The sequence below is a fragment of the Elaeis guineensis genome, chromosome 14 (assembly GCF_000442705.2).
Source record: "Elaeis guineensis isolate ETL-2024a chromosome 14, EG11, whole genome shotgun sequence".
In the NCBI taxonomy this organism is placed as follows: Eukaryota; Viridiplantae; Streptophyta; class Magnoliopsida; order Arecales; family Arecaceae; genus Elaeis; species Elaeis guineensis.
This window is the reverse complement of record NC_026006.2, coordinates 49,563,135-49,590,896: the sequence shown is the minus strand read 5'-3', so window position 1 is coordinate 49,590,896 and position 27,762 is coordinate 49,563,135. Positions and strand designations below refer to the sequence as shown.

At 37.0% G+C, this 27,762-nt stretch overlaps 1 protein-coding gene across 2 annotated transcripts; it reads right to left on the bottom strand.

Moving 5' to 3' along the window:
- Nucleotides 1-27,350, bottom strand: LOC105057779 (SUMO-activating enzyme subunit 2). 2 transcript variants are annotated; one of them, XM_010940474.4, is made up of 11 exons: nucleotides 27,124-27,350; nucleotides 26,946-27,035; nucleotides 18,130-18,213; nucleotides 17,799-18,017; nucleotides 13,164-13,265; nucleotides 6,781-7,233; nucleotides 6,468-6,697; nucleotides 6,058-6,151; nucleotides 5,744-5,926; nucleotides 5,545-5,642; nucleotides 1-570 (listed from the first exon to the last, which is right to left on the bottom strand). In XM_010940474.4, exons 1-11 carry the CDS (start codon nucleotides 27,154-27,156, stop codon nucleotides 210-212), a joined length of 1,947 nt encoding a protein of 648 aa, XP_010938776.1. In that variant the 5' UTR covers nucleotides 27,157-27,350; the 3' UTR covers nucleotides 1-209. The 2 variants fall into 2 exon arrangements, with proteins under 2 accessions (XP_010938776.1, XP_010938778.1); XM_010940476.4 differs by lacking the exon at nucleotides 26,946-27,035 and having other exon boundaries at nucleotides 27,124-27,298.
- Between the last annotated feature and the right edge of the window lie 412 nt (nucleotides 27,351-27,762).

The following is a 27,762-nucleotide window of genomic DNA, read 5'->3' as shown; positions in this document are numbered from 1 at the left end:
CTACGTGGAGGCACGCTCTCTTTGCCATGCTTTTTAAACAAGAGCTTCCATCTCCATGGACTTTCTTTGAGCAATTAATTACATTGATGTTGCACCTGGAACAATGGGTTAGTGATGATATCTAGAATCCTATCAGGTTGAGAGCGGTCAATGGATAACTGGCAGCAGGTTGGAATAAGATGCGTCATTTGAAATAATTGTCGTAGATGCTACTGTAATCTCTTCTTCTTCCTTGTTTCAGGGTTCTCATCAAGTATAACAATGTCATCATCATCATCATTGTCCTCAACTTCTTGAGGATGTACTTGATCACCGACATCATGGCTTGAACAAGGCTTGATATCATGAACATGGTCTATCATTTCTGACATTTCAGATAGTTTTCTCTTTGTCCCAGGTTTTTCTCGAGCTATCTCAACATCATCAGATTTCTCCACCATTTCTGTCACAGCTGGATGTGCAGCCGATGTACTCTCGCCATTGCTGACAATGCGAGCATCTTTCTGGGTAGGAGCTATCCATCCAGCCAAGACCATCCCATCAGGTTCTTTCTCCTCATCAAACTCTTCCCTGAAAATATCAGCACAAGATGTAGATCAAAGACCAATGGAATTTCTGGAAAAAGAAGAATGGCATTTTATCAGATCAACCTTACATTAACTGCAAATGTAGATCAGCTACAAATGCAGTCAAAAGACAAATGCAGCTAAAGCAATATAAACTCTTAGAAGTACATGGAAAGATACAGTCAATTCATTTCTCACGCCAAAAAAATATTAACAGCCTGTAAATACATAAACTCAAAGCCGAAAAAAGATATATATGCGGATGCATCATGTACTTAACTTCCATTCCACTCTTAAATTCTTGCTTCCTTTTGTTACCTCACCCTCATACAGTCACCTACCGAAACAGCAGTGAGGTGAAAGTAGACTAAAACTGACCCAAAGTTCATAATTTTCAAACCTCATTTGACCAGTTGTAATCTATGAAAGCTAGTGTTCACAAAATCCTTTAGATCCTTGGTGGGACACTTCAAACTCGATAGAAGTGGGTGTGGGTGCAGTAGCTGATTCAAGTGGGCATAGGAAGTTCTCTTCCAGAAAATAATAATGCCGGTAAGGATTCAGATCCCAGTGAAACATCCCGTGAGACACCAAGAGCGGGTACCATCCCATGTGTCAAGATTGGACCATTCTGCCAGCGTCCCAACATCCCGATCGGGACATCTTGGGACATCTCCTGTCCCACATGTCAGGATAAAGCAGGACTGCAGTACATCCCATCTCACAGGAAAATCGGGACCGCCTTGTCCCATGGGATTTAAAACCTTGAATATAGGAACGAGTTTAGGGGGAAATCACCAAGTAGGCACCATCTTAAATGGAAGATTCCTGCTGCTAGAGATAAAACAATAATTCTATCTAGACAGGTAAATGGTGCATATACATATAACAAAAGTGTTACAATGCTCTTCCTGGAGCAACTCCAAATGTTGGCCCTACCAACAAATGAGAAATTTATCCTCATGTATTGCATTAGTTAGTTTGCATTATGGGGTTTGTCATTTGGTTATAGTTTACATCCACGGGGTTCTTTTGTCATTTGATCCATTGCATCAACGTCACAAAAATACCCAGATGCATGTAGAACTATAAAGTAAATACCTGGGGTGTAAATTTGTCATTTGCTTATAGGAGCACCTTTGTGAGTTGCTCGCTGGAAGCATTATGACCATCCATATATGGATGCATGAACGTATTTATGCATAAACACATATATGTCTGCATGTATACATAATGTATGTGTGATGACAGGAAAATAAGCATATGAAATATGTCAGCCACATTACCTATAAAGAGTAAAAACATAACTGATACGAATTTTATAACTGCTACTAAAGACTCAGACAAGTTCAAGTACCCTGCACTGCAAATCTACAAAAAATAATGTAGAACAAAGCTCTAAAGAGATGAATCTACAAGTACGACAAAACCATATTTTCATCTCAATTTTGAAGCACCATGCAAGTCAAGATTGGAAAATATGTAACTCTTTCATTTGTATTTTGGGAAAAATGATACAAAGAAGCAATTATGATAGTCATATAAACATATTCAGCATATAAAGAGGTGTCGATAATACATTTGGATCGTTCCAAGAAGGTCAGTGCTAGCAGACATATTCATGAATCTCGGATTGCTCTCCAAATCTCAAAGATAGAGAAATTTGTCATGTTGAAATAGCAACCAGAACAATAGAATAGTATATTGCATCATACTATAGCTGACCATGAATCTTTATGGCATTTCTTTTTTAAAGTATTGTGTCATTCTGTTCATTCCGATATGGAACTGTGGATAGTATGCATTCTAGGGTTCCAAAAAAGTGCAATATACCAATGATAGATGCTGGATATATTTTTCAAGTGACTAATTTTCAACAAATTTTTATTTTTCATTTGTTTTATTTTTTTTCGATATTTTCATCACTTTTCAATTGAAACAGGGCAAATGCAGAAATTGCAAAAGAAAAAAAAGGGGGGGAAAAAGAAGCCTGGCCAACATACTGAAATTTAAGTTTTCGGACCTGGATCATGGACCAAGCTGACCATAACCATGAGCCCACTGCACCTTCACCTCTTTTGTTGTGTACTTCGATTCCTCTTACCTTTGTCTATTCAACAACATGTTCACAAGTTTTTTTGGGAATTTTGGAGTGCCAACACTACTGAAATCTTGAATACCTCAATGCCTCTATGGAACTCAAACAATTATGCTTACATCAGCTAAAAGTGCTGGCACTTGGAATGACTTTTTGAACCGTCTGATCAAAAAATACCTTATTGCAATCCATGAAATTCAAATTCTCAACTATTTTACTACTGATCAATATAATCTAAAGCATCTAGACTACTTTAGCAAAAGTATCAGACATTCAGACTTATTTTTTTTCCTTTGTTTCCTTCTCTTTAGTGTTATCATAGCATCAGTATAACTTCTATCACACGTGTCATTGACTGATCAATTTACTCTAGTATGAATATTTTGGCATTGTAGACTATGAAAGTGTTTCAATGTCAAGAATTAGATAATGATTTGGGAACACTATTGCAGAGATCTGGATATCCTGCATGGGTGCTAAGTATGTAAGTAATAAGCTTTTCCCTTCTCCGTTGGAATTTGGCCAATGTGAAAGCAAATGGAGGTGAAAGCTGCCACACAGAATGAACCATAATGAAGCCCCCACGTGTTTGCTGCATAGCTCACTCAAATAAGTATGTTTAGTTCAGGTTACATGCAGATGATCTGTACCTACAAGCATGCATGCATGCATCTGTATGCAGAGCACAGCTCTTAGATTATTATCCACTTGTTAAACATCTGCGTGATATAAGTTGCAATGACAAGATATAAATACCGACCCGAACAGTATCTGGGAATATATAATTACCAAAATAATAATTGAAATATAATTTTGAATAAAAACAGCTACATTACAAACACCATATTTATAGATTGATACTTAAAAAAATTTATGTATTTCCCGTTTCTATGTTTCTTAAGATATATGCTATTAATATGAAATCAGTCTTCATGGTTGCATAACCAAGCTAGGTTTGTATTGTATTTAACAGGTGGAAAAGTAAAGTTTCTAATAGTCTGCTCCGTAATTTCTGTTTTGATGCTTGATTCTATCACCCATGTGAAACCATGACACTTACAATCGTGGCATCATAATGCCTCTACTATGGAAGAAGAAATGCAAGCAGATGCAGATGCATTTATGGGGCAACAGGGGCAGCATAATTGGCACCTATGTATAGAATGGCTCAGACATCCTTATGTTTGTCTCCAATGAAGAACTTTGTTATTTGAGATGATACCTGTTTAACATATCCCTACTTTAGACATCCCTGTTTTAGACATTCCTTGAGAAGACTGTTATTCCAGATGAATACCATCAAGCCATTTCATTAAGCTTGAATGATACAATTTATACCTATCCTTGAGTTATAAAATTGTCTCTTAAGTCACCGATCATAATGATCTTATCCATTTCATCAGCCTGACTCTAATTCTAATAGAAATGTCTAAATTTATTTCCCCATTCTTTTATATTACTAAAAAAAAAAAAGCTTGCATGATGTCATCTCTAGGTCATCAATTATTTATTATATCCAAAAACTGTCAGGTAGAAATGCATTTAGACAATTTTGGCAAACAGTTAGACCAAGGTTCTCAGTTCCAGTACCGGTGGCTATTCTGGTCGGCCGGTGGCACGGTCCGGTACGGTTCCGTATTAGATCAGACCGGGGCAAACCAACAAAGGGAGGAAGGGACGTTCCGAGGAAGAGAAAAAGAGAGAAAGAGACGAAAAAAGAGGAAAAGAAAGAGAAAAGAAGAGAAAGAGAGAGGGGGGTCCGCTGAAGAGGCAGTCCGAGGGCTGCTAGTTGGCCGTCGAGTGGCGTAAATGCCACCTGCGGCTCCGCGGTGTGAAACAAGGACAATCGCCCGTTTCATAGGCTTTTCTAAAAAAGTTCGATAACAGTGAAGCCGGCAATGCGTTTGCCAACTTCACTGTTTCTGATCTTTTTTAAAAGAATTTGAAATAGTGAAGTTGGCAAATCGATTGCCGACTTCACTATTTTTAATTTAAAAAAAAAATCCTAAAAAAAATGAAGTCGGCAAACGAAATGCCGGCTTCATTGTTTTTCTTTTCCTTTAAAAAAGGCCGACACCGCAGCTTCCGTGACTCCACCCGTGCCGCTTCCGCCGCCCAGTGGCCACGCGGCAACCCAAAAACCTCCGGCAGCCTCTCTGCCGTCCCATCTTCCTATCTCCAATGGTCTCCCCCCCCTCTCTCTCTTTTTCTCACTCGTTGTGGCAGCCCCATCGGGTGAACCAAGCCACGGCGGCTTCCGCCACCCTCCGACGGCCGCAAAGGGCCACCATCGGCTTCCGACGGCCTCTCCCTCTTCTCCTCTCTCTCTGCCTCTGTTTCCCTCTCTTTCTTCCCAGTATCGGTGTGTGCCGTTTTCTCCATCGGAATCGTTTCGATTCCTCACCGGTCCGGTTCGGCACGTCCCGAACCGCCCGATTCTAAGAACCATGAGTTAGACCCTTACCATCTAGTTAAGCAACTTACAAAAAAAAAAAAGACTTTATTGTGCCCTTTTTTTTGGGGGGGGGGGGAGGAAGAAACTTTATCCAAATAAAACCCTCCAAAATATTGCCTTGTTGTTTTGTTGCTTTCTTCCTTCTTCCCATATAATTCATACATACCTTCGAAGTAACATGTCCTCAAAGTCCCTTACGTACCTAAATCTAACCATATATCTATTTATCCAAGTTCGACGATAGCTTGTGTCTATTGCCATTAAGCATATAAATATCGGGTACCATGGCAGAGACCAAACAAAACTGGCAAATAAGACAAGATCCAAATCTCGTGATGGCATAAAGATTATCATAACGAAAGAAGGAAAAGGCATATTAAAACAAGGTTATGCTTAAAGAACAGATACAAGCATCGAAGAAAGACCTGTGCTTGATGTTTATATTGCATGAAAATTCCTGATGAAGATCCTCAACTGTGAGCACAGTGCCACTGGTAACTGGAGCAGGAAGTTCTGCTAAGGCCTGCACAAAATAAACATGAAAGAATATTTTAAGGACCATGATAGAAATAGAACCGACTATAGAAATATTTAAAAAAAAAAAAGAAGGTAAGATATCATAACCTTGTCAAGGATCAAAGCATAATTGGCAACAACATCTTCTTCTAAACCATCACCAGCCTCAAAGATGAGGGTTGAGCCATGCATTATCAAAGGTGAATGCATGCCCAGTTTGTTTTTCACTATCTTCTCAACAAAGTCCCGTAACTTTGAGGTTCGAGTGTTTATCTCCAGAAGTAGGGGGGTCTGTTTCATATCATGTTATATGTAACTCTAGTACAGCATACAAAAAGATATGTGTGCAAATACATTCAAACATATAAACACATCAAGATAAACATATGCACCGACAAATATATCATAAGATATAAGAATACCTCAGAACAGACATAACATGATTTATTAGCCTCAAATGGCTGTACTGGCATTAAAAGCATCTTTCTTGATGGGTGTTCGAGACAATATGTCATCCTGAAAAATATAACAAGCATAATAGATAAGCATATATCTATTCAGTGATAGACTGTTATCATATGCAAGCAATCAGAACAAATAAAAGATAGACCCAAATTCCTCAAGTCCAACCAGGTGAAGGAGCAGATCTGGGACTGAGGAAAGGTGACATAAATAAAAAAAAAAAAAAGGAAAAATCGAATAATACAAACTCATTAGACTAATCATGGTTATTGTCAAACAACACATCTCATGTGAGAAGAAGAATTATTACCGAATGTAGAATGGGCAGAGTAAGGTAGCACAAAATAGGTTTAGGTATATTAGGACACACCTGAGGTTCTCAAAATCACCCTGGAGAATCTTGATTGCTTCGATTACTATCAAACCAGCAATAATAGCATTTGTTGTTGCAACAGCATGAACAATATTGCCAGCAATACCTTTAGCTTCAAAAAGACTATGCAAAGGAATTCCAAAAGAAGATGCCCTAATATTTGCTGCAGCAGTCACAAATTCTACAGCCAATTGATCATCTTTGTCAAATGTCAGATTCCCAATATCCTGAAAACCAAAACCAAAGAGAATCCAAGGTAAAACTATGACATAAGAACTAAAAAGAACTTCCTGAGAGAATGAAGACAGACCTTTTGTCGTCTTTCAATAAATAATCTCAAGGCCTCCAAAAAGATCTTTGAATTCTCAGAAAGACTCCAAATATCCTGAGGATTCTTTAGACCAAGAGATGACATAGATGACACGACTGATTCCTCAGTCACACTGTTCTCCAAACTTCCATTTTGCTGGATAAGATTGTCTGGCAATACATCTCTAACATAAAGAGGCCTAGGCTTGTTTCTACTCTTCCATGTTTCTTCATTAGTTAATGCAACTTCAATGTTATAGCCGAAAACATGATCATAAATTTTACAAGCATACTGTTCAGGATCCTCATCAGTCCTTCGCTCAAACACATCTTCTGTATGATTTGTTGAATTGGTGCCATCACTGGAACGCACATTAAGATCATTCTCCTGATTTTTATCGCCAAACAACTTTGCAAAAAGCAGGTCCTTTGCCCAAACGATGCAGTGAACAAACTGTCAATGGAAGATACAAATTTCAATATCACACCAGAAGAACACAGAAAGTATCAAGAACTAGTCAAGCATACAGTATGAATCTTCAAGAATCTAGCAACTAGAGTGAATATAGAAAGCAAGATCTTCATGATCCATTACTTCATGACTTGGGATTATACAATTTTGAATTAAGCACATTTTTAAAGACTTAGCAAGGGAAAAATGTTGCATGCACATAACTCATGAGCTTGTTACCTTGGTTTATTAACTATTAAAATTCAGATGCTGCATTCTTTGATCCATGATATTTGTAAACACAAGGTATAAATGTTAAAGTTTAATCATTAAAAATGTAAATAACCCATTTATCGTCTAGTGGTGAACAATATCTCTCAATAAAAAAACAATATTGCTTATTTCAAATAAAGAAATCATACATCATTAATGCAAGTCCAACACTGCATATCAGCAAACAGAATTGGTCCGAATCAACATGGGGATCTTGATACAAGAACAAAGGAGAAAAATTCAGAAGTAACCAATTCTTTTGCATACAAGTAACGCCTGCACACATGTTTAGTGTGCAGTACAATCAAAGTACTATTTTATCCTGTGAAAAGACTGCACAATGTTGTAAAGAGTCAGCATGCGTGGCCCCAGTAAGGTGTCTTGCTTGTAGGTTGTGAATTTAATAAAAATTTATGATATTTTGGAGCTTGGCACATTCACTTCAAAATTACCCCTCCAATTTCATGTTATCAAGCCTGCACACCACATTGCATGACCTGTCACAAAAATTTCAAGTACCTACTCATCCATCAATATATGGTTCTGGCATTAGATAGTGTTACAACAACACTCCAACCAGTTATGAAAGGATCCATCTAACATCTACAAGACCCAAACATTAACCAACACAAAATCACATCCAACTCTAGTGCACATAGCACCTTGTGCTGGATACTTAAGGCATGTTTGGTTGGGGGGAGTTGAATTTCGGAATGGGAATGGGAATAAGTGAATCCCATTCCAGCCATTTGGTTGGGGCCATACCTATTCCCATTGCAATTCCAGGGAAAATGGAAAAGCCCAATCCCCTAAACTCCAATCCCTACTCTCCCCCAGTATTCAAGTTTTATTCCAATTCTGATCACGAAATGAACATGTTAGGGGATATGACCATTCTAATTCCCCTTCCAAACCATTCCGATGCCGGTCTTAAACCAAACATGCCCTTAGTGGGAAATCAATATCATAGACAAATATCTGCTTCATCACCAACATCGACCTTTTAAGCGGGGGAAAAAAATTCAGACTAAACTATAGTTCCTGAATTTAGTTGCCAGAATCGGGACCAGGTGTGAAAGCAAGTCCATGGTGTGGGTCGCAAGGAAGCAGATATTTTAGAAACACTTTTATTAAGGAAGCGCTTAGGAAGCAGGTGCAAAGTCGAGATTCTAGGAAGAATCCAAAGTGTGTGCATTACCCTAGGCAGAAGATACTAAGGCTTTGAATCAAGAACCTGGTCACACTCTCATCTCTAGCCATCTAATATCACCTTAGAAACAAATGGAAGGCCTTTTAGATCTTCTCCACCCTCCTATGGTGATTAATGAAGCCATTACATCCTTATCTAGGAGTTGCATTTATTTTGTAGACATATGCATTTCCTCTAGAACGAATTTGAGCCATTTTAGATTTGGAACAGATTCTTTCAAGCTTAACCCGCTTGTCTACCAAACTTGTTACCTCCTTTCAACCTGATGTAATGTTTTTGTAGAATTTCTAGTTCTTGCTTTAGCCATTTATCCTGTTATTGTCTATAAATATAAATCACTTGTCATGGATCATAAATCCCCTCTAAATATTAGTCACTTCTAGCCTTATAATCCTAATTTTATTCACCAATCCCAATCATTGGAATCATACGTCCTTTTCAGGCCCACTCGTCAATATTTTTATATTTCATTCCTTGTTTTCGATATTTGGTACCTGAATTTGGGGTCTACCTCATTCTAAGTGGATTCATGTGCCAACATCAACATATGGTGGCCCCTAGTGATCTCTCACATGATTGACATGACTTCATTCTCAATGATTTTCCTTTGTTGAATAATTCCATAGTTTCCTGGGCACACATTTGCTTTCATGGAATTAACTGTTTTTTTTTATGAGTTACATTGACAAAACCTACTCTTCCAGTTCCCAACATCTAGAAACATATCTTCTTGCCATTCAAAGTAATGACACTATCCTTCGCGACTATTTGGCAGACCAACATAAATTACTTGTACTGGACCTTTTTCTTTTTCATTAGAGTTTTTCTCGCTCTGTCATTCCACTTCTCCAGGTCCAAGCAAGGCTAAATGAAGCAATTTTTTCCTATTATCCATCCAAAGGTTTTAAATATCGGTGGGACAGGAAAGGGCATCCCGCAGTCCTGTGTGTTGATACATAGCACCACCCCGAGGGTCAATACGGCATGAGGTGGAAAATTGACTAGGACAGATGGAACATCCACCATTCCCAGGTGTCAGGATGCGGGGCACCATTCTATGCAAAAAGCAGGACAGCCTTGTCCCAAGTATTTAAAGCCTTGCTTAAACAAATTGTTGCACATGCTGCAGTGCCTCTAACCGATATAGCCACCTTCTAAAAAGGCTTTATAGCCATCATTCCACTTACATCCATTGTGCACAGCATTCTGACAATAGCCCACTATTGAGTCATGCAACTCTTAATATTTGACATCACTGACATTTTAAGCTTTCCATTTTTCATTTTGATCTGCTTTCATGTATCTTAAGATCATTACTGTACTTGTTAAGCGTTAGAATTTGTTCAAGCTCTTCTCTCACCTTGATTCAACCAGCATCTCCTGCTTGTAATCCTCTTTTGTCGCTTCTGTCTTAATCATTGGTGTTGCTTCATGGGTTCACTTTGTCTTGATTGTGACCACACAATTAGCTGTCTTCGCACATACCCTCAAACTATTTTGTTGTAACATACCTAAAACTTCTAGATGATATACTTAAATGCATCATGTGCATTGTTTTGTCAGATCATGCTGCTAATTCTCCATTGCCTCACCAGTAACAAAGTGAAGTTTTGGTCCCATGATGATTCATTTCAGAGGAACATTTTTCCACAATAAATCAAAATTGGAGAAACCAACCATAATGCAGTTTGTACCACCCTGAACCAAGCCTGCGATACATATTGAGCCACACTATCCCATACCGACAAACAATGAGTTGATATAGGGGCATGCCATGGTAAGTATCATACCAGTAGATGGCTATTATGCTCTCATACTTCGGTGTTTCAAACATTATGATAAATACAAGGCCTCAGACTGGTGGACACATATATCGAACAAGATGGATCAATTATCAAGAACAATAATGAAAAAAACGGAGTGAGGGTGGACATAATATCCACTTGTATAGACTCAAAATCCCAATTCATAATCACAATAAACGTTGCTAGGCTAGACTCTGTTAGAAATTACTAACAACATGCACAAGACAAATCTATTGAATTTAGCACAACCTGCAAGCTGAGAAACAGATGAGCTATCTGAAAGACCAAAGCTAAGAAATAAAGCAACAATGCCAAAACCATAATGGAAATTATTTCAAGTTTCAACAAAAGCTTTCAGCTAGTAAACTAAACATTCTCCACAAACAGAAAGAAAGCAGTCATGATTTGATATTGATCTAAAAATTACCAGATGGAAACAATCCTTATTGGAGTTACACTACAACCAGAGAGTACTCTAAAGGATACATAGGTAAGGAAGTGCTTTTACTAAAACACTGATCGGCAAACCATTATCTGGAAATAATTTTGAAAACTTATACAAGTTGATAGTCACACAATTTATGGCACAAGCATACAGATCATTTTGGTGCACCAATGCTAGAATGGAAAAAATGACTTCAACCATACAGATAATATCATGAAATAACTATGAAATCTATCTCCTAGGACTTGATTGCTGACATCGATCAGGAGTACGATAAGTGCACTAAGTGCTATAATTCAAACATAACCTCCATTTTTCCACTGTAACCGGCAAGAACAGCATGCGAGGCAGGTTCTAACAGGCAAAAAAAAGGGCTTAGTGGATGATCCTAAGATTGTTTCCACTCTCCAGAGATGTGACAGATATGGCATCATTTTGTAGAATTTAGCAGCCAAAAGTCAACTCCAAAGGTAAAGGAGGTGAAGTGATATTTGTAATCAGGAACTACATATTCGAGGGCTTGAAGATGACAACTCATATATGACTAAGCTTTAGATGCACTTCAGCGCTACATCAAACTGATCAAAAGCAGACTGCATGGACATGATTTAATTTATGCAGATAGTGATTTGCCTTCACATGGGTGACCTACTTATACCAAAGCAAATAAATTGCAGATGTTTTCTGTGAGAACCGATATTCAGGTCTGCCAATGTGATTAAAACTGATGAAGCAATCTGAGGTAAGAGATAACAATAGTTAGAGAAAAAACCTATAATTCCTTCACATACTAGGATTAAACTCGACGTTGTTTCCCATGATTTTTCCAAGTATTATATAATATAATAAACTACAATGCTCCCTTCCCAAATTGTTGAGTGATCTAGAAATGCATTGACTTCATGCAACAAGAAGAACATGTGCTTCCCAAAGTAAATTCCTGTAATGATCTAGAACAGCTTAAGTAGAGGTTCAAAAGAGCCAAGTTTCGTAATCCCCTTTTTTCCTCTACTTTCTTCATTGAGCAGCAGTTTCTTTTCGCTATTAAAGGTATCACCCCATATTGACATACGTTCCACTTTCCTCATTAACCAGCAGTTTCTCTTCTTTTTTAAAGGGATGTATGGTTGATAGAAATAACAGTATGGTTCAAAAAGGATGACAAAAGAAAAAAAAGTTTGTTGCTATTGCTACCTATGTTTTCAGTCTTGTTATTCAAAACCCATACCAGTATGGTATCACCCCATGTCGACACATGATACACTGTTGGAGTCAAGACAGCAATTGAACCATGTGTCGTACAGAGCATAACAAGCCCTCATACGGTAATGGAACTGTACCGGATTGATACAGTATTCCCCTGTACCAGCTGGTACAGGTCGGTACTGCAAATAAAACTGCTCAGCAAAAACTCCATCCACAAGAGGAGAAAATGTTGAGTCCGAAAAGTCGATGAGAGAATGTAGCAAGAGAAATATGTTGATTTTGCAGAAACAATTAGGTGGTTTCAATTGATCCCTTCATTGTTACTGCTGCTGATTGGTAATCATGAGCATAAAGAGAGCAGCATAAATTCTTTAGTTAGTTGTCTATCATGAATGTACTTAGCATGTCAATTTCATCTAAATTTGAAAGAAAATGTCATCTTATGGTTCCTCAAACTTGCATCAAATGAAACAGAAGCCATATGATACAGTCACACTATTCGAAACCGCGAAACTGGCAGATACAATACCCTAAATAAACACATTTTTCCATATTCAACAGAAATACAAAGACTAAAGCAGAAACCATGTTAATGCATTGCTCCAGAAAAAATTAGTTGTATATCAACACAATATCAATATATCACTCAACTTCTAACATAAGTTGCATGTAAATAGTTGAAGGTCAATTTAGGTTAATTAATCTACACAAATCAAATATTATGCAAATGAAATAAACAAAAATGTGAATTACTGAGAATGATGTACTATCCAAGCTTGAATAACACCACCTTTTAAAATATAAGACCCCACCATTCATTATAAGAATTTTCAAATATGTTTTGCAATACAAAATTTTGGAACAATCATTCTTTTAAAACAGCATTTTGTTAGCAGAATGTGTAAGCAAAACATACATTAAAAAACAGTTCCACTAAAAAAGCACACAAGAATAATATTAGGCATCCAACCATAGTTGCTGATGGAGATCAAACCTTCGAAGGAGTGCTGGTAATAGTGCAAACAGGATAGGTCTTCGGGGTTGGCTTTGGTTGGCATTCATAGCACTCTGTTTTTCCCTTGACATGGACGGTGACCTGCTCCAATCATATTTTAGTATACATAAATAAATAGTTAGATTCACTAAAACAAAATGATACACAATCAGAATCACTGTATCAGACTGCCAAAGAAAAATATTAAATTAGTTCACACAAAATTAATCAGTATATACAGAATCAGGGGCCTAAGCCAAGAACATTAAACCAGCTCATAATTCCATATCAGCAATCATGAACTTACAAATTTCACAAATTTCAAAAGTTACCAAGCAGCATAGTTCTGAAGAACAACCGTTGATATAGCATACATTTCCAACAGACTGACAACAAGCAGTTCAACAACAGACTAGAGTAGAACCATGCTATATTTTTAATAAGATGCCAGGAAAAGACAGTGAGAACATATTTGTTCACAGGATAAATAATATAATACTTGGGGAGGTTTGAGGGAATGTCATGCTGTCAGCCTTTGGGCAGAAAGAATGATTTTTTTGGTGGAAGAAAAAAGGAGCATATATTACCAAGCAATTTGAACTTGAAAAAAGTAGGGACTGGAAAAAGAGAAGCATGCATTAATCATTATCAAATTAATAAGAAAAATATTGGTGAAATGTCACATTAAATTAGCAGTGGAGGTAAAGAAGTCTGCTAGAGTATGTGTTCAACTCATAAAAAAAAAATCTGATAGGGCAATTCCCATTGCACATACTGCCATCTACAGATTTGTAAGGAATGTAGAACATGCTCAATTAGGAAGGAAAGGCCCTTCAGCCATGAGTAATGTAATGCCGGAATATTCAGCGCATCAGCAAATTATGAGAATGTGCAGGACAGTTGGCCATCAATTCTTTACTGTTTAATGGATCTGACGTGCCCAGCTTCCCAACAACTCTTGATTCAGAACAAACTTGGGATGGGATGTTTGCAGCCATCAATACTGTCCGGAAGACAATTTCAATATGGTTGCATGTTCTTTAGATAAAACAAAATAAGAAGGAAAGCCTGACCAGATTCTGATAAGAGACATGATCTTCATTGATTTTCTAGTCCAAACCTCATATTGATTTCTTTGTTCCTTAACTGAACTGGATCAGTCATTTTGATCATGTAGTGCAAATGTTCGATCAGAAATTGACTTATAGCTATATTATTGGACTTTACCACCAGCATTTAGGATTTTACTGCATTATGTTCAACAGTATGTAGAGACCTTATTGCATCTTTAGAACGTTGTGAGAAATTGGATTTCCTAGCAATGGTGAGTGGCAGACTTCATGTTTGATTGGCACAGTAGATTCTTGAGAACAATAACAATTTGTCTAAGGCCTTACATCATTAAAGCAAAAGTGTAGCAATATAGTTTTTAATAAAGAGAAGTTCACATAGTAAGATAAACAATCATCATCACACCGACAAAGTTCATTGGTATAACTTGAAACATGGATCCTACTGCATTGTGCATTATAAAATCAAGATTCTCAATTGTTAAAATCAAGATTCGCCATCTCCGAACCGGACCCTATACTAGTACCATCCTATCATAGTGTCGGTATATGGTACGGTATGAAACAACAAGACATACTAAATATCAGTATGATACGAGACTACATATCAATTCAGTGCCGACACGGTATGTCCGGTATGGCGCGAGACTACGTACGGTTCGGTACCGATATAGTATGTTACCGATCGGTATGGCAAACCTTGGCTAAGATCAAAGGATGAGATATCTTTTTAAGGCCTCAAGTCTCTAAGTCCCATAATCAGGAAGAAGATTTTGTGCGATATAAGTTGCAAAATGATAGAACAAAAGCAGGATTACTATAGGTATTATTTCTAAGGAAACAAACAGTTTTAATAGGAATTGCACTTAGAGACATCCATTTTTTTTTAAATTTTTTTCAAAGACGAAAGTCCTCAACATAAGTGTACTATGAACTAAAGACACTCCAATCTCTATCAAATTTTATTCCATTAAACAACTTATCTAATATGATTTTGATTGAGTAAATTAGGCTCATACCAAAAGCATAATTGTTGCAAACATCAAAGCAGATTGTAATGTTGCTTGAGTCTTGGACTAAAAGATGTAGTACGGACATTCTGAAGTCTTGTATATTTGCCTTTTACTTCTAACATAAGACATATATATTAGATCAACGAAAAAATCAACAAATTTAGAAATAAAAAACTTTGAACCAATGGAAGAAGACATGAACAACAAACTAAAAGTATGATATGAACGGAGAACAAAGAAGTATAATTTAAAATATATGAAATGTGTTAGGGACTACACTTGAAGATATTAAGCACAAGGCAAATAGCTATTTTTTTCATACTATGAATATTCAAAAGTTGAATTATTTGATCAAAGAAGATATTGTTCATTTTTTGTTGGTGAAATAATGATTAATTATATAGTTTCATGTCAGGCCACCATTAATTTAACCTTATCAAGTTAACTTGTCATCATCTTTATAGACTAAGATCGACAAAGAAAGGAGTTCAAATAAATTGCTGTCATTGATTATATGCAGCTTTATAGAATTTCTTGACAAAATTACTTTCCCCTGAAAGTCATGTAAGTGTTACCAGTGAGATATTATTTTCAGCATGCTTCAATAATGGTGTATGTAAAATTGTAACAAAATTCTATTATAAATATCAAATAATGACAACATCCTACATAACAATAAAATATCTCAGCACATAAAATGGTGGAGAGTATAACAATCATGAATTGATCTATATAGTGTGGTCATAATTACTCAATTAATAAAAGAATTTGGGTGCTGATTGAGAACAATGAAAGATGGTGCTTAGATTTGTTTTGTGCATTGTGTTTGTCATGAATATGAAATCTATGCAAGGCTGAACACCGAGGGCTTGCTCGGGTGGTGTCACCTCTTGTCACTTGGGCAAGGAGACAGATTCAATTCCAGTCTGAGTCAGCCCTGAAGGGGTGGAGAGGTATAGGGAGAAGGTGGGCACTAATCCCTCCAAATCTCAGCCCCTAAAAAAAAAAAGAGAGGGGGGAGGAGGGGGAACAGATCTATGCATGGCTGATATAAATTTTAGCCTCTTTTGGTTGCACAAGAATTTGCACACTATTAACCATTTATCAACAAGTGAATAACTACAATTATTATGACTAGACTGACAATTAACAAAAGATAGCTGGGTTCAAAGTAAATAATATAAAAAAGTCAACAACATTGCAAAATGTATGGAAGGGATATACTTAAAAAAAAGTTATAAGGCTCCAGGCTCCTAGACTTATTTTCTTGCATGGAACTTGACAATCAAGATGGATAATCATCAGAATATTTGAAGGGAAGCAACTTGCTATCAATATTTTAAAGGCTTGCCACATAGGAAGTTGATTTATATGCTTTTTTACAATATTACTTTGTTGCACTTTTAGGGGGATAAATATAATAATTGCACAGCTGGCCAGCTCTAATACTTTTTGGCCAAGTGCAAAGCTAACAGTGCTTCATATTTGACAAAGTAATTATCAAATTTGTTAAGCCTGTCATACATTGTTGAATTTTTCCTTATCAACATAGGCTTTTGGTTCAATTGGTTAGTTAACAAGATTGTCTAAATTTCATGTCTGGGCCTTTACAATAATGTGCTTGACAAACCATTGTCAGCTTAACTTGGCAAATTAAGTTTGTTTCTTAATCTTTGAACAATCTTCATTTCATCTATTTAGCAATAATTAAACACCATTTGTACTATAAATTAGTAAAAACCCTGATTGCATTGCCACAAAATATTATCAACATACAATGTTTGCAAGTGTCAAGCTTTTGCAAATTCTGTTCCACTCTTGGCCATGTCGCGGATGACAAATGATTTTCTACTATTACAATGTTGACACTATATACAAACCCCCAACTAAGACCATTCAAAGATGAAAGAGTATCTTCCATTACTGTTTAGAAGCCTATACAGATAGAACAAGAAGCATATTTTCACAAGAAAGTTATATAGAAAGGATTGCCTGAAACAAGTTATAGAGGAAAAGTTGGCCAGAAAAGGATCCATTAAGTTTGACAATCATCAGTTCATTGTGTGTAACTAAGTTATGTTAAATATATCAAACCAGCTCAGTGTACCTTTCTTGCACATGTCCTGGGACCTGGACAATATAGCTGTACCAATACCGGATCATTATAAAGAATGACCATCCTGAACTTAAGCTGATCGCAATTAGCTGGGACAAAGTTTAATTGTTATAGTAGGGATCTTCCTCGGCTTCACACAGAAAATAGAATTTAACTTTTTCCTACTCCAATATCGTAGTTTTCTTTTTCTGATATTTGTTTTCTATAAACATTAAACAACATGATTGTACCCACTGTGACCACGAGGCAGCAATAATCAAAGCCTTAGACTCACCAAAAAGAATAATCAAGTTTCAAAACAGAAGCAAACCTTTAGTAATATGTGACACACAAAGCTAGTCTACAAAGTTCAATCTGATAATATAATGCACACATAAGGTGTATTAACACAATTAAAAAAAAACAAATTAAAAAGAAAAAGGAAACATCACTTAACCTGCCCCAGAAAACCTGTGGTTCCACTTTCAACCAAAGGAACTTCAGCAGCCAAGCAAAGGCGGTTAACATGTCGTCTAGCATCTAAGTTATCAAGACCATTCAAAACCACATTAAATTTCTTAAAAAATTCCACATCGAATTCAGGATCCTTGATATTTGCATGGCATGGTGTTATATTGATGTGAGGCCTAAATTTTAGGACAGCATCTCGAGCAACCTGAAATAAAGAACAATATTTGGAAGCAGTCAGAGCAACCTCAACACAAGGCACATGAGAAGCATCAAGTATGATTTAACATAAGAAAACATATCAAACTTCAATTTCTTACTTTAGCCTTAGATTGCCCCACATGACTCTGTCGAAATAAAAATTGTCTATTTAGGTTGCTGACTTCAATTGTGTCCATATCAATCTGCAAATAACAAACAGAGTATAGACAGTAATACTGCATGAACAAACATTATGAATTTTATGTGAAATTTAAAATGAAAAATATATCCAAGCATTCTATAACTAAAGTAAAAGATAGACTTGCTGTGGTTGTCATTAACACATCATCACAAACACAAATAAAGATCACTTTTCTGCTAGATTTATTTTAGACTATTAGATTAAAAAATTACGGATTTCATTCGGTTGAAGGTGTATGTTACTAAAATTCTATTATCAGAAATTCACTGAAGTGAAGAAAAGAATGATCTGATGCTCCATTCTGCAGTCTGGACTTTACAAAAGCATAAGTTAAGCTACTGGCCAGTATATACTCAAAACAGCCTATCCATGGTCAGCATAATGATCAAGAAAGATAAGCAACAGAAACAGAAATAAATGGAGAAACATAGAGGTGGAACCAAGTAAAGAAAGAGAATAATCATGTGAATTCCAGCTAAGTTTTAATTATGAATTTCTAAAATGTACATTATAAGGTGCAACCTAGCTCTTTTATTAAGCTCTGAAAAAGAACTTATAAATACAATTAGATTGATGTTTTGAATAGGACCATATCCTCAGCTTTACTTTAAAGAAAGAAAGAATATATAAAAATTATTTTAATATGCTACTGATATTGCTGCACTTGTCATATCCAGATCAAGGTAGGCTGATGATAGAATAAATGAATGGTGCATCTAAACTCTGGGGTTGGCTTATGTCACAATATGCATATTCATGAAATTTCCTATAAGACTGAAATTGCTCCTTCATTTTCCAACAAAGTTATTGAACTTGATAATAACTAGATGCATCATGATAGACCCAACAGAATGATTCAAATCAATGGCCAATTATCATCATGTAGTCCATATTTCATAACATGCATTAGTAACCAACCAAAATATATTGCCTGCTTAATCTCGTTGGACTAATGTAGTCCTATCTCTTAGCCCATTGGCCCCTTCGACCAGTGTAGTCAATTCTGAGAATTAGATGATTGTTCTCTTGTTCTCTTACACACTAGACCTTCACAATTGACATGATATAAGCATAATCTAAGTTTGCTTGATTTGAGAAATCATTTATGAAAAATGAACCCAGTTGGGCCAGTTTGATGAAAAATTATGACTTCTAATACAAATCTAGAGGAATGCGAAAATTATACATTGCCTGCTTAATCTTTTTGGACTTATGTAGTCCTATCCCTTAGCTCTTTCGACTAGTGTAGTCAATTGTGAGAATTAGATGATTGCACTCTTGATTCTTGCACATTAGATCTTCACGGTGACACATGATGAACATAATCTAAAGTTGATTGATTTGTCAAAGCATTAATGAAAAATGAACTCAGTTGGGCTGGTTTGAATTTTTTTTAAAAAAAAAGTACGACTTGGTGAATTCAGAGGAATGTGAAAATTAGGCATAGGGTGAGAAGGGAAGGAAAAGATGGAAGGGGGTGTTAAACTTGGTGAATCAACCAAGTAATTTAGCCAAAAACTGTAAACCATGGGGTTGGATTAATGCCCTGAAGACAATGGTATGCATCTCTATGCATTGAGGTTTACAACTTTGTAAAGTCTTGTTTAACTCTCCGATATGTTGGATAGTTGTTGCTTATGAATCCAACAAAGTGAGGGGACTCCAGCCTACATAGGAAATAATTTTAAAATTTTTGGATAGTGGTGGCTATTATAGAAGTTACAATCCCAACGCAGCACCAAAAACTTTGAGAGTTTTTCTATGACATAATTTGGTTAATTCAACTCCTCGCTTTTGCAAATGCCTACAAGTAGACAATTCAACTTTAGTTCGGTACATCCCACTCATATACTACATTGAGCTGGTGATAAAATTCAAATGAGAAAAGGCTTCTAAAGCTTGAAGGCGGGTGTAATGGATGCAAGGAGAGTGAAGCGCCTAAAAGATGATGGTACTCACTTTCATGTGCAGGAGAGACTTCAGAAAAAGGCAGCAGTTCACTATTTTGGAACATGGATAAACCCATTTGGGGAAACAAAAAAAAGGAAAATCTATGATCTAAAAGGGGTTAATGAATCCATATCTGAGCCTTGGGCAAAAGACTGGCATTGACTTCAATCTTCAACCCCATAGCCATATTTCTTATTGATTTCAGAAATTCCAGTACCCAATTTTTTTAGGAAATGTGTTAAAGGCCCAGCCTTTGCCAGAACCATATGTATCTTCAATTTATTTCAGTTTTGATACTTTGAGGAGAACTTTTGGAAGAGAATTCCGGAGATATTTGATGCCCACTTATAGTCTTTCATCCTTCTTCTTTTTCTTGGTCATTCTATAGAAAGTTTTGGACACCAGTAGATTCAGACCTTAGCTTGTTTAGCTGGTCCAACCCAAGACATCCGAGCAACCTAATCAATCAGGTTGTGTATGGGATCAGCAAACTTGTCTGATTGGTGAATCGATCAGGTTCAAGTCATAGAGTTCGGAACCATCAGGCCAAAACTTTATATATCTTCAGCATAGAATATTTGTGATATTATATTATTTAAAGAATTAGAATAGAACGGATAGAACAAGGAATAGCACCAAATAAGTTCGGTGTGATAGAAGCCGATTGTGGTTACTTGGGCATTTATGGTGTAAATCTAGAAGGGCTCCAATCAAAGTTCGCCGTCTTGATACCAGACCCCATATCAGTAAAATTCACTGTAGTATCGGTATGTGGTACGGTACGATACGTCTGTATCGGTACGTGGTGGTTCGGCGTATCAGTATGCATCCGGTATGGAGTGTACTAGGCGGTTCAGCCAAGTATGGAATTCCATGGCTCCAATAGAAAGGTGTACTTAATTATCGAAAGAGGATTCAAGACATGAAGGGTAAGATCAAGATATCATGGATGAGAGGTATAAAAAGAATATATAGAAAAGATCAAAATAACATCAAACATAGCATTAAATAAGAATGCTTGGTGTACAAGGATTCATATAAGTAACCTCAAATAGTTGGGACATGGTATGGTTCTCCTCTTCCTTGTTCTTCCTTCTCTCCTCCCTTTCTTCTCTCATCTTCTTTCCTCCTGCATCTCTTTCTCCTTTCCTTCTTTATTCTCCAGCTCTTCTATCATTCTTCTCCTGCCACCTGTCCTCCTTAGCTACACCTGCTACCCACCACATAATAAACTCATCCAAGCCATATGTCACCAGTCCATCACCTACCTCCTCACCCCATGAAGGTCTAACCACCGAGATGTCACCCAGCTCAATGGCTACATCCATTGTTCTAACCATATTGTTTCTTTGCTCCCCATTGTGGCTGCCCTTTTTATTCAGACCCACCCCCACCCAAACCTCATCACAATCCCACTTACTAAAAAAGCTTCCCATCATCACCTCTCAACAAGATTAGTCATTGCCAAAGCTTTCAACAACCAGCCTACGCTATTGTCAGAGTTATGGAGTCCCCGTTCACCTTCTCCTCCTTCATTCATGACTCTCTCTCACACTTTCGCCTTTGTATTACCCTCTTCTTTGGTTCAGATCATCAAGGACCAACTTGCTAGCAAGTGAAGTTACTCTGCACTGGTATTAATAATGGAGAGTAACCTAATCCAAACCAGACCAAACCCATTTTACTACCACCTCAAAGTGTGGGCATCCAAATTAGAGAAAAAAATTTAAGAGCCAGGATTTAGCTTACTTTTTTCTCTTTTTCTATTTTTCTATTTTTCTCCGCTTCTTCATTCTCTCCTTCTTTATAGTTTATATTGTCATAAGTGAGCAAGATTTTAAATGCCGTGGGATAGAGATGTCCCGGTATCCCTATGAAACAAAACACCCCGCTGTCTCGTCCCATCCCGATAGCCATTCCAGTCATGCATCCCGACAGATATCCTCCCTCTCTCTTCCTTCTTTTTTCATTTCTTTATTTTTTTTCCTTCTTTTCTTTCTTTTTCTTCTACCTTCCTTTCTTTCATTTTTTTTTTCTTTTTGCATCCCTTCCTTTCTTTTTTTCTTCTTTCTCTTTCCTTCTTCCTTCTTTCCTTCCTTTCTTTTTTTTCTCCCTTCCCTTCTTTCTTTCATTTTTCTTCTTCTTCTTTCCTTTCACTTTTTTCTTTTTTCATCTTCCTTTTTTTCTTTACTCTTTCTTCTTTCTCTATATGGATGAATTTTGGAGTCCCGACCTCATACTGATCTCATTTTCTCATAGGAACAGGACGGGACGGCCGGGATACCTCCCGTCCCGCTGAGACGTAAAACCTTGTGAGTACAAAGCTTTATTTGTATAAAATAATTGATTGCTATTACCCTCTCTACTGTTGTACTTAATGTGATTTAGAATATATCAAAGTGAGTATGATTTGATCATTGCATGTAATTAGTATAATATTTATCTTTCAACAGCTGCTGCAACTTTCTTTTATGCTTTTTTTTTTGCAAAATTGATCAAAATAAGCAAAGAAAAAAAAATCAAATCCAAAGTGATTTAGGACCCCATTTCTTTTGCCAATTCTTAATTTGTTAAAGCCCCCATGGACGTATTTCCCTTCCTTTCTTTCAACCTAAAATGCAGAACAATTGCATAAAAGCGAATTAGTAAAATACTGAACTACACTCTTAAGAACATCAGTCCTTAAAAAATCCCCACCAATCTCTTTTTGGTTCCTAAACTATAATATGTCCTGTCCCAAGGTTCTATATAGCAATTCTGTCATAGATCCTTGTGATACCCTTTACCTTTCGGCCTACCATCACTCTTGTTGAACCTAGCTCCTTAGGATCCTACCTCAGCTAGTTCTTAAGTGCCACCTCTCTTTATGCCTACTTAGCTATGACTTTTCCTATTTCACCTAGGTTTATCATATCTATCATTAATATGATGATTACTGCACTTAATAAGAGTTCAATAACATTACTAGCATCTTGATTATTAAAAAAATGACAGAATATTTTAGAAAATGTTAGCTTTCCTTCTAGGTGCAAATTTAGGCAAGGCATCTGTAGCTATATCAAATAAGGCCTTGGCAACTTCTGCAAGCAATCTGCACGTTAAGCTAGCAAGACCAATCTGGGCAATTTAGAGCAAGGATTCACACACCAACGAGTCCTGGTGTGCCTTGCTAGTACTGTACCACTCCAACAAGAAAATGATACCAATGATGCCCCCAAGACAATTGATAGGGATAGAATGGGACAGTTGCATACTGACACTTGGAATATTGATCCATCCCATGACATAATTTTTTCATCTTCTCTTGTTAATGGTCATTCTAGGCCATCCCAACTTATCCTTATACCACACCGACCCCAGACCAAACTGAGAAGGGTACGAGTACTGAGGCCTTAACCCTTCATCTGAAACCCAAGAAAAGAGACTCCATTTTCCTATAATAGTGCTTGTGTCGGTGTTTGACAGAAGCAGCTTAGGTAGCTGAAAAGGTAGGTCAGATACCATATGAAAAATCATTCAACTGCACCTCTTATAACAATTACTCCATCCTCATGCATGCCCTAGAGGTGAAAGAAGAGTGGTAAGAAACACCAAGAGGAGAAGGAAGAAGCAAAATGGTTAGACCTAGGACCAACGACGACTCTGGTCGAAGGCAACAAAACTCAAGTTTTTGTTTTTTCTTTTCCCGTCCCTCCTCTCTTTTTTGTACTTTTCAATGTATTTGCCACGGTAGGGGCACTGGCTGGTACCATAGCAGCTGATGTTGCATTTAGAGGCTACTATTATGATTATTGTCATTAGCAACTCTTGTCACTATTTTGCTTGGCACTGCATAGAGGAACAAAGGTTACCAATGTTGACCTCTAGGTTGCAATGACGACTAGGCTCCAAAATCTAGGCATTAGTCAGACCTCCAGCCACTATCTGTTGCTACAACCTTACAAAGAATTCAGAATTCATGACAAATATAAGATAATAAATTGTTCTAGATGAAACAGTGGTAACATTGGTAAAATCCTTATTAAACTTCTCCTACAAACATCGCTATTTCAATTTAAAAATAAGCCATCATTACCATGGTTTATCTCATAAACTACAATACCATTTGATCTAGGTGCTCACCTAATGAACAAATTTATTCATTCTTGTTCCAACAAGAAGCATCTTCAAACCTTCAACTGTGCATACCGTGTTGGCATGATTTCAGGATCACGTATCAGCCCATAATAATTTTTTTTCTTAGCATGATCGTATGATTTTAGGGATCACATATTAGCTCATAATAATTTATTTTGTTAGCATGATCCTATATTAGCCTATATTATTTTCTTTGTATGGGGTCTATACACTAGTATAAATAACCCCTGAGATGTATCGAATAAAATTGAAACATAGATAACAAAGGCCTTTTTTCTCTTAACCTTTCTCTCTTGTTTTTTCTCTTCTTCCGTAAATATTTTAACATTGTACCAAAGCCACAGATTACCCACTATGAAGCCATCATCTCTTCCATCTTTGCTGTGGCCATTGTTGCCATATCTACAAGCCTTGAAAATCTCCATTATCAATCCATCGATCTCTGTTTCCTTATAGATCCTCTCTTTTTCAATAAATCTTTAGATTCTCTATTTTTCGGTAGATTAATATCGAAGATATGTTGTTTTCTAATGAATCCGCAGCTTCTCTCCACCACTTTTCTCCTTAACTTTAGATCTTCAATCGTCTCTCCTTATCATTGCTCGACAAATCTCTCCAGCATCAATTTCACTGGCAGCCTCTGTCTCCTACATCACGTAATTTGAGGCCTTTTCCTTTTTTTGGGCATTTTTCTGTTTCTGGCTCTTTCGCCATACAATTTGAGGCATTTTCCTTTTCTTTGGGCATTTTTCTATTTTTGGCTCCTTTGCCGCCCAGTTTAAGGCATTTTTCTTTTTTTTAGGCATTTTTCTATCTCTAACTCCTTCACCACCTAGTTTGAGGTCTTTTTCTTTTCTTTGGATGTTTTTCTACCTCCTTCGTTGTCCAGTTTGAGACCTTTTTCTTTTCTTCTCTGGCTTTTTTTGTTTGCGAGGATCATCAGCCTTCGATTGTCTTTTCTTTGAGCGCCAGCCTTCTCTTCTATGGCATTTTTGTCTGCGAAGATCATTAGCCTTTGACTGCCTTCTCTTTAAGTACCGACCTTCTCTTTTATGGCATTTTTCTCTATAAGAAAAATATTAATTTTCAAACTCAAGTTGGCACTTACATTACCACCTTGAGTTTAAGGATCACATATCAGCCCATAATATTTTTTTTTAATTAGTGTGATCATATGATTTTAGGGATCACCAATCAGCCTATAATTATTTCCTTTGTTAGCATGATCCTGTATCAATCTATATTATTTTTCTTGTATGGAGTCTATACATTAGTATAAATAACCCCTGAGATGTATTGAATGAAACTGAAACAGAGATAATGAAGCCTTTTTTCTCTATCTTTCTCTCTTGTTTTTTTTTTTTGCTCTTCTTTCACAAATATTTTAACATACTTCACCATGAACATGCTAAACACATAGGCACATAAGTGTATTCATAACTAAAACTATAAGTATAAAGAATCTCTTCCCTCTATCTAGTACCTATATCTCTTCTAGCATGTCATCTTCATTAAGGATTGCCATACTTTCAAAGCCCATCTTTGGTCCACAAAATATTTTCATGTGTCTTTCCATTCCACTTATCCTTCAATTCCTTATGCTCCTACTGAATTAGCACTTCCCTGTTACCCTCACTCCTTGTGTGAAAGATGCATCTTTTATCTACTAGGTGCCAAAAACATATAGCTCCTTCATGCCATATAAATCTCCATCACCTCCCAATCAGCCACTATTGAAAATCTACATGTGTATCTCACTGTCCCCTGTTAAGCACAATCTATTTGCAATAAACTAGTACTACAAATGATGGAATGTTAAACTCTATTTCTAAGAACTGCATTTCATTGTTGTGTACAACTAAGTCATGTGCCCTAAAATCTTAACTTCATGTACTATCCACCACTATACAGAATTAACATGCATATATTATTCTTTTTTAGTGCTATCTTTTGCACTAATATCCCATCACATTCCTTCCGATTTTGCAATATTTTGCATTAACGTCATTTCATGACAAAATGCCTCTAGATCTTTTATTCAGGACTTATCTATGGAAGCACACTTTTTTTTCCTTTGGAAAGAAGTGTACAATACTCGTGCTTGATGAAATGGTCCTAGAATCATTGGGATTTCGTGGGCCCGACTGGGGTCTCACAACATAAGCATAACAGCCGCATCCTGCCAAGGAAACAAGTGGAAACAACCTGGAACAGGAGTAGTGATTACATTTCTACAAGATGTTTTCTTTCTCAAGTTTCCAATTTTAAAACAAAAAATCAAATTCTGCTTATAAATTGTTTTTGTAGCACATCTCACTCACCATCCCAGCAATCCTAACTTCTCGACGACCAGCAATTATCCTCACAAAAAACACTACCCTGTCACTATTATGGTTTCCAACATCAAATTTCCACTACTATGGCCTTCTAAGGAGCTGGACTGTCGTTGAAACTTCACCCACAAAAAATTAATCAACAGCAGTAAAAGCAAGACAATAATCATAGAATCACAACTCCAGCAAACAATAAAAGTAAGGTTAGGGGTATAAAGAGATGCTTTTTCTTGTCCTTGAAGAACACCCAAAACCCATCCCAAAAATAAATAAATAAATAAAAGAGCACCAGAAGCAAGTAATAACTCCTTACAATGTAAATATCCCGAAAACCAGAGAGAGCAAGGGTTTTGAGGAGCTCGCAGCCGATTCCACCGGCCCCCACCATCAGCACCTTCGCCCTCTGCAACCACTCAGTTCGAACCATCCCTTCTACCTCAGCTTAAAACGACTCCAAAAACAAAACAACGCCGGAGAAAAAAGAATGATACCTTAATCGCCTCCAACTGCGACCCCGAAGCCATAAGAGCGACCGAGAGCAGCGCGAAGACGGCGAAGGAGAGGGTTTTGACAGGGGATTAGAAGGGCAAGATGGAGAAGAGAGGTGGGGAATCCAAAGGGCGGAGCTCAGAATCCCTCGCGGCCGAGGGCGACTCTTGCTTTCGGGGGAAAAAGCGAGGGGGGCCCTTTGGTTCTTTGAGAAACCGGAGGCGGAGACGGGAATTTTAATTGGAAGCTCTTGGTACTTTTTTTATGCTTTTTTGCCGACGGAGCAGTTCCGAAACGCACGTATAGGAGATGGATGGGAGGGATGGATGCTGTACAATGGTGGGAGTTTGGTTCGAAGGATCCATCCATGGGAAATTCTTAGCTAAAAGCCAATGGAGATGAGATTTTGATGTGGGTTTTGGTTTAGACTTTGGTACAAAATTTTGCTGGCAAAAAAAAATTATACTATATTTATATTAATATTTATTTAATTTGTATCATCCGCAATGTAGTGGATGAGATCCATGTCCCTTTCATGTTACAGTTTCTGAAAAGTGAAAAAATGCAATGCACAAGTTGGATCTCGTCCAACACATCGTGTATATCGTTTCATCAAGATAACGCCGTTATCACATATGATG

Excerpts from the sequence above, each read along its gene's own strand:
- LOC105057779 (XM_010940474.4), bottom strand. The coding sequence starts at position 27,156 with ATGGCTTCGGGGTCGCAGTTGGAGGCGATTAAG. Across the intron at positions 18,214-26,945 it reads GTTTTCGGGATATTTACATT|ATTGATATGGACACAATTGA; the intron begins GTAAGGAGTTAT and ends TGTTATTTGCAG. Across the intron at positions 6,152-6,467 it reads GGTGATTTTGAGAACCTCAG|GATGACATATTGTCTCGAAC; the intron begins GTGTGTCCTAAT and ends TATATTTTTCAG.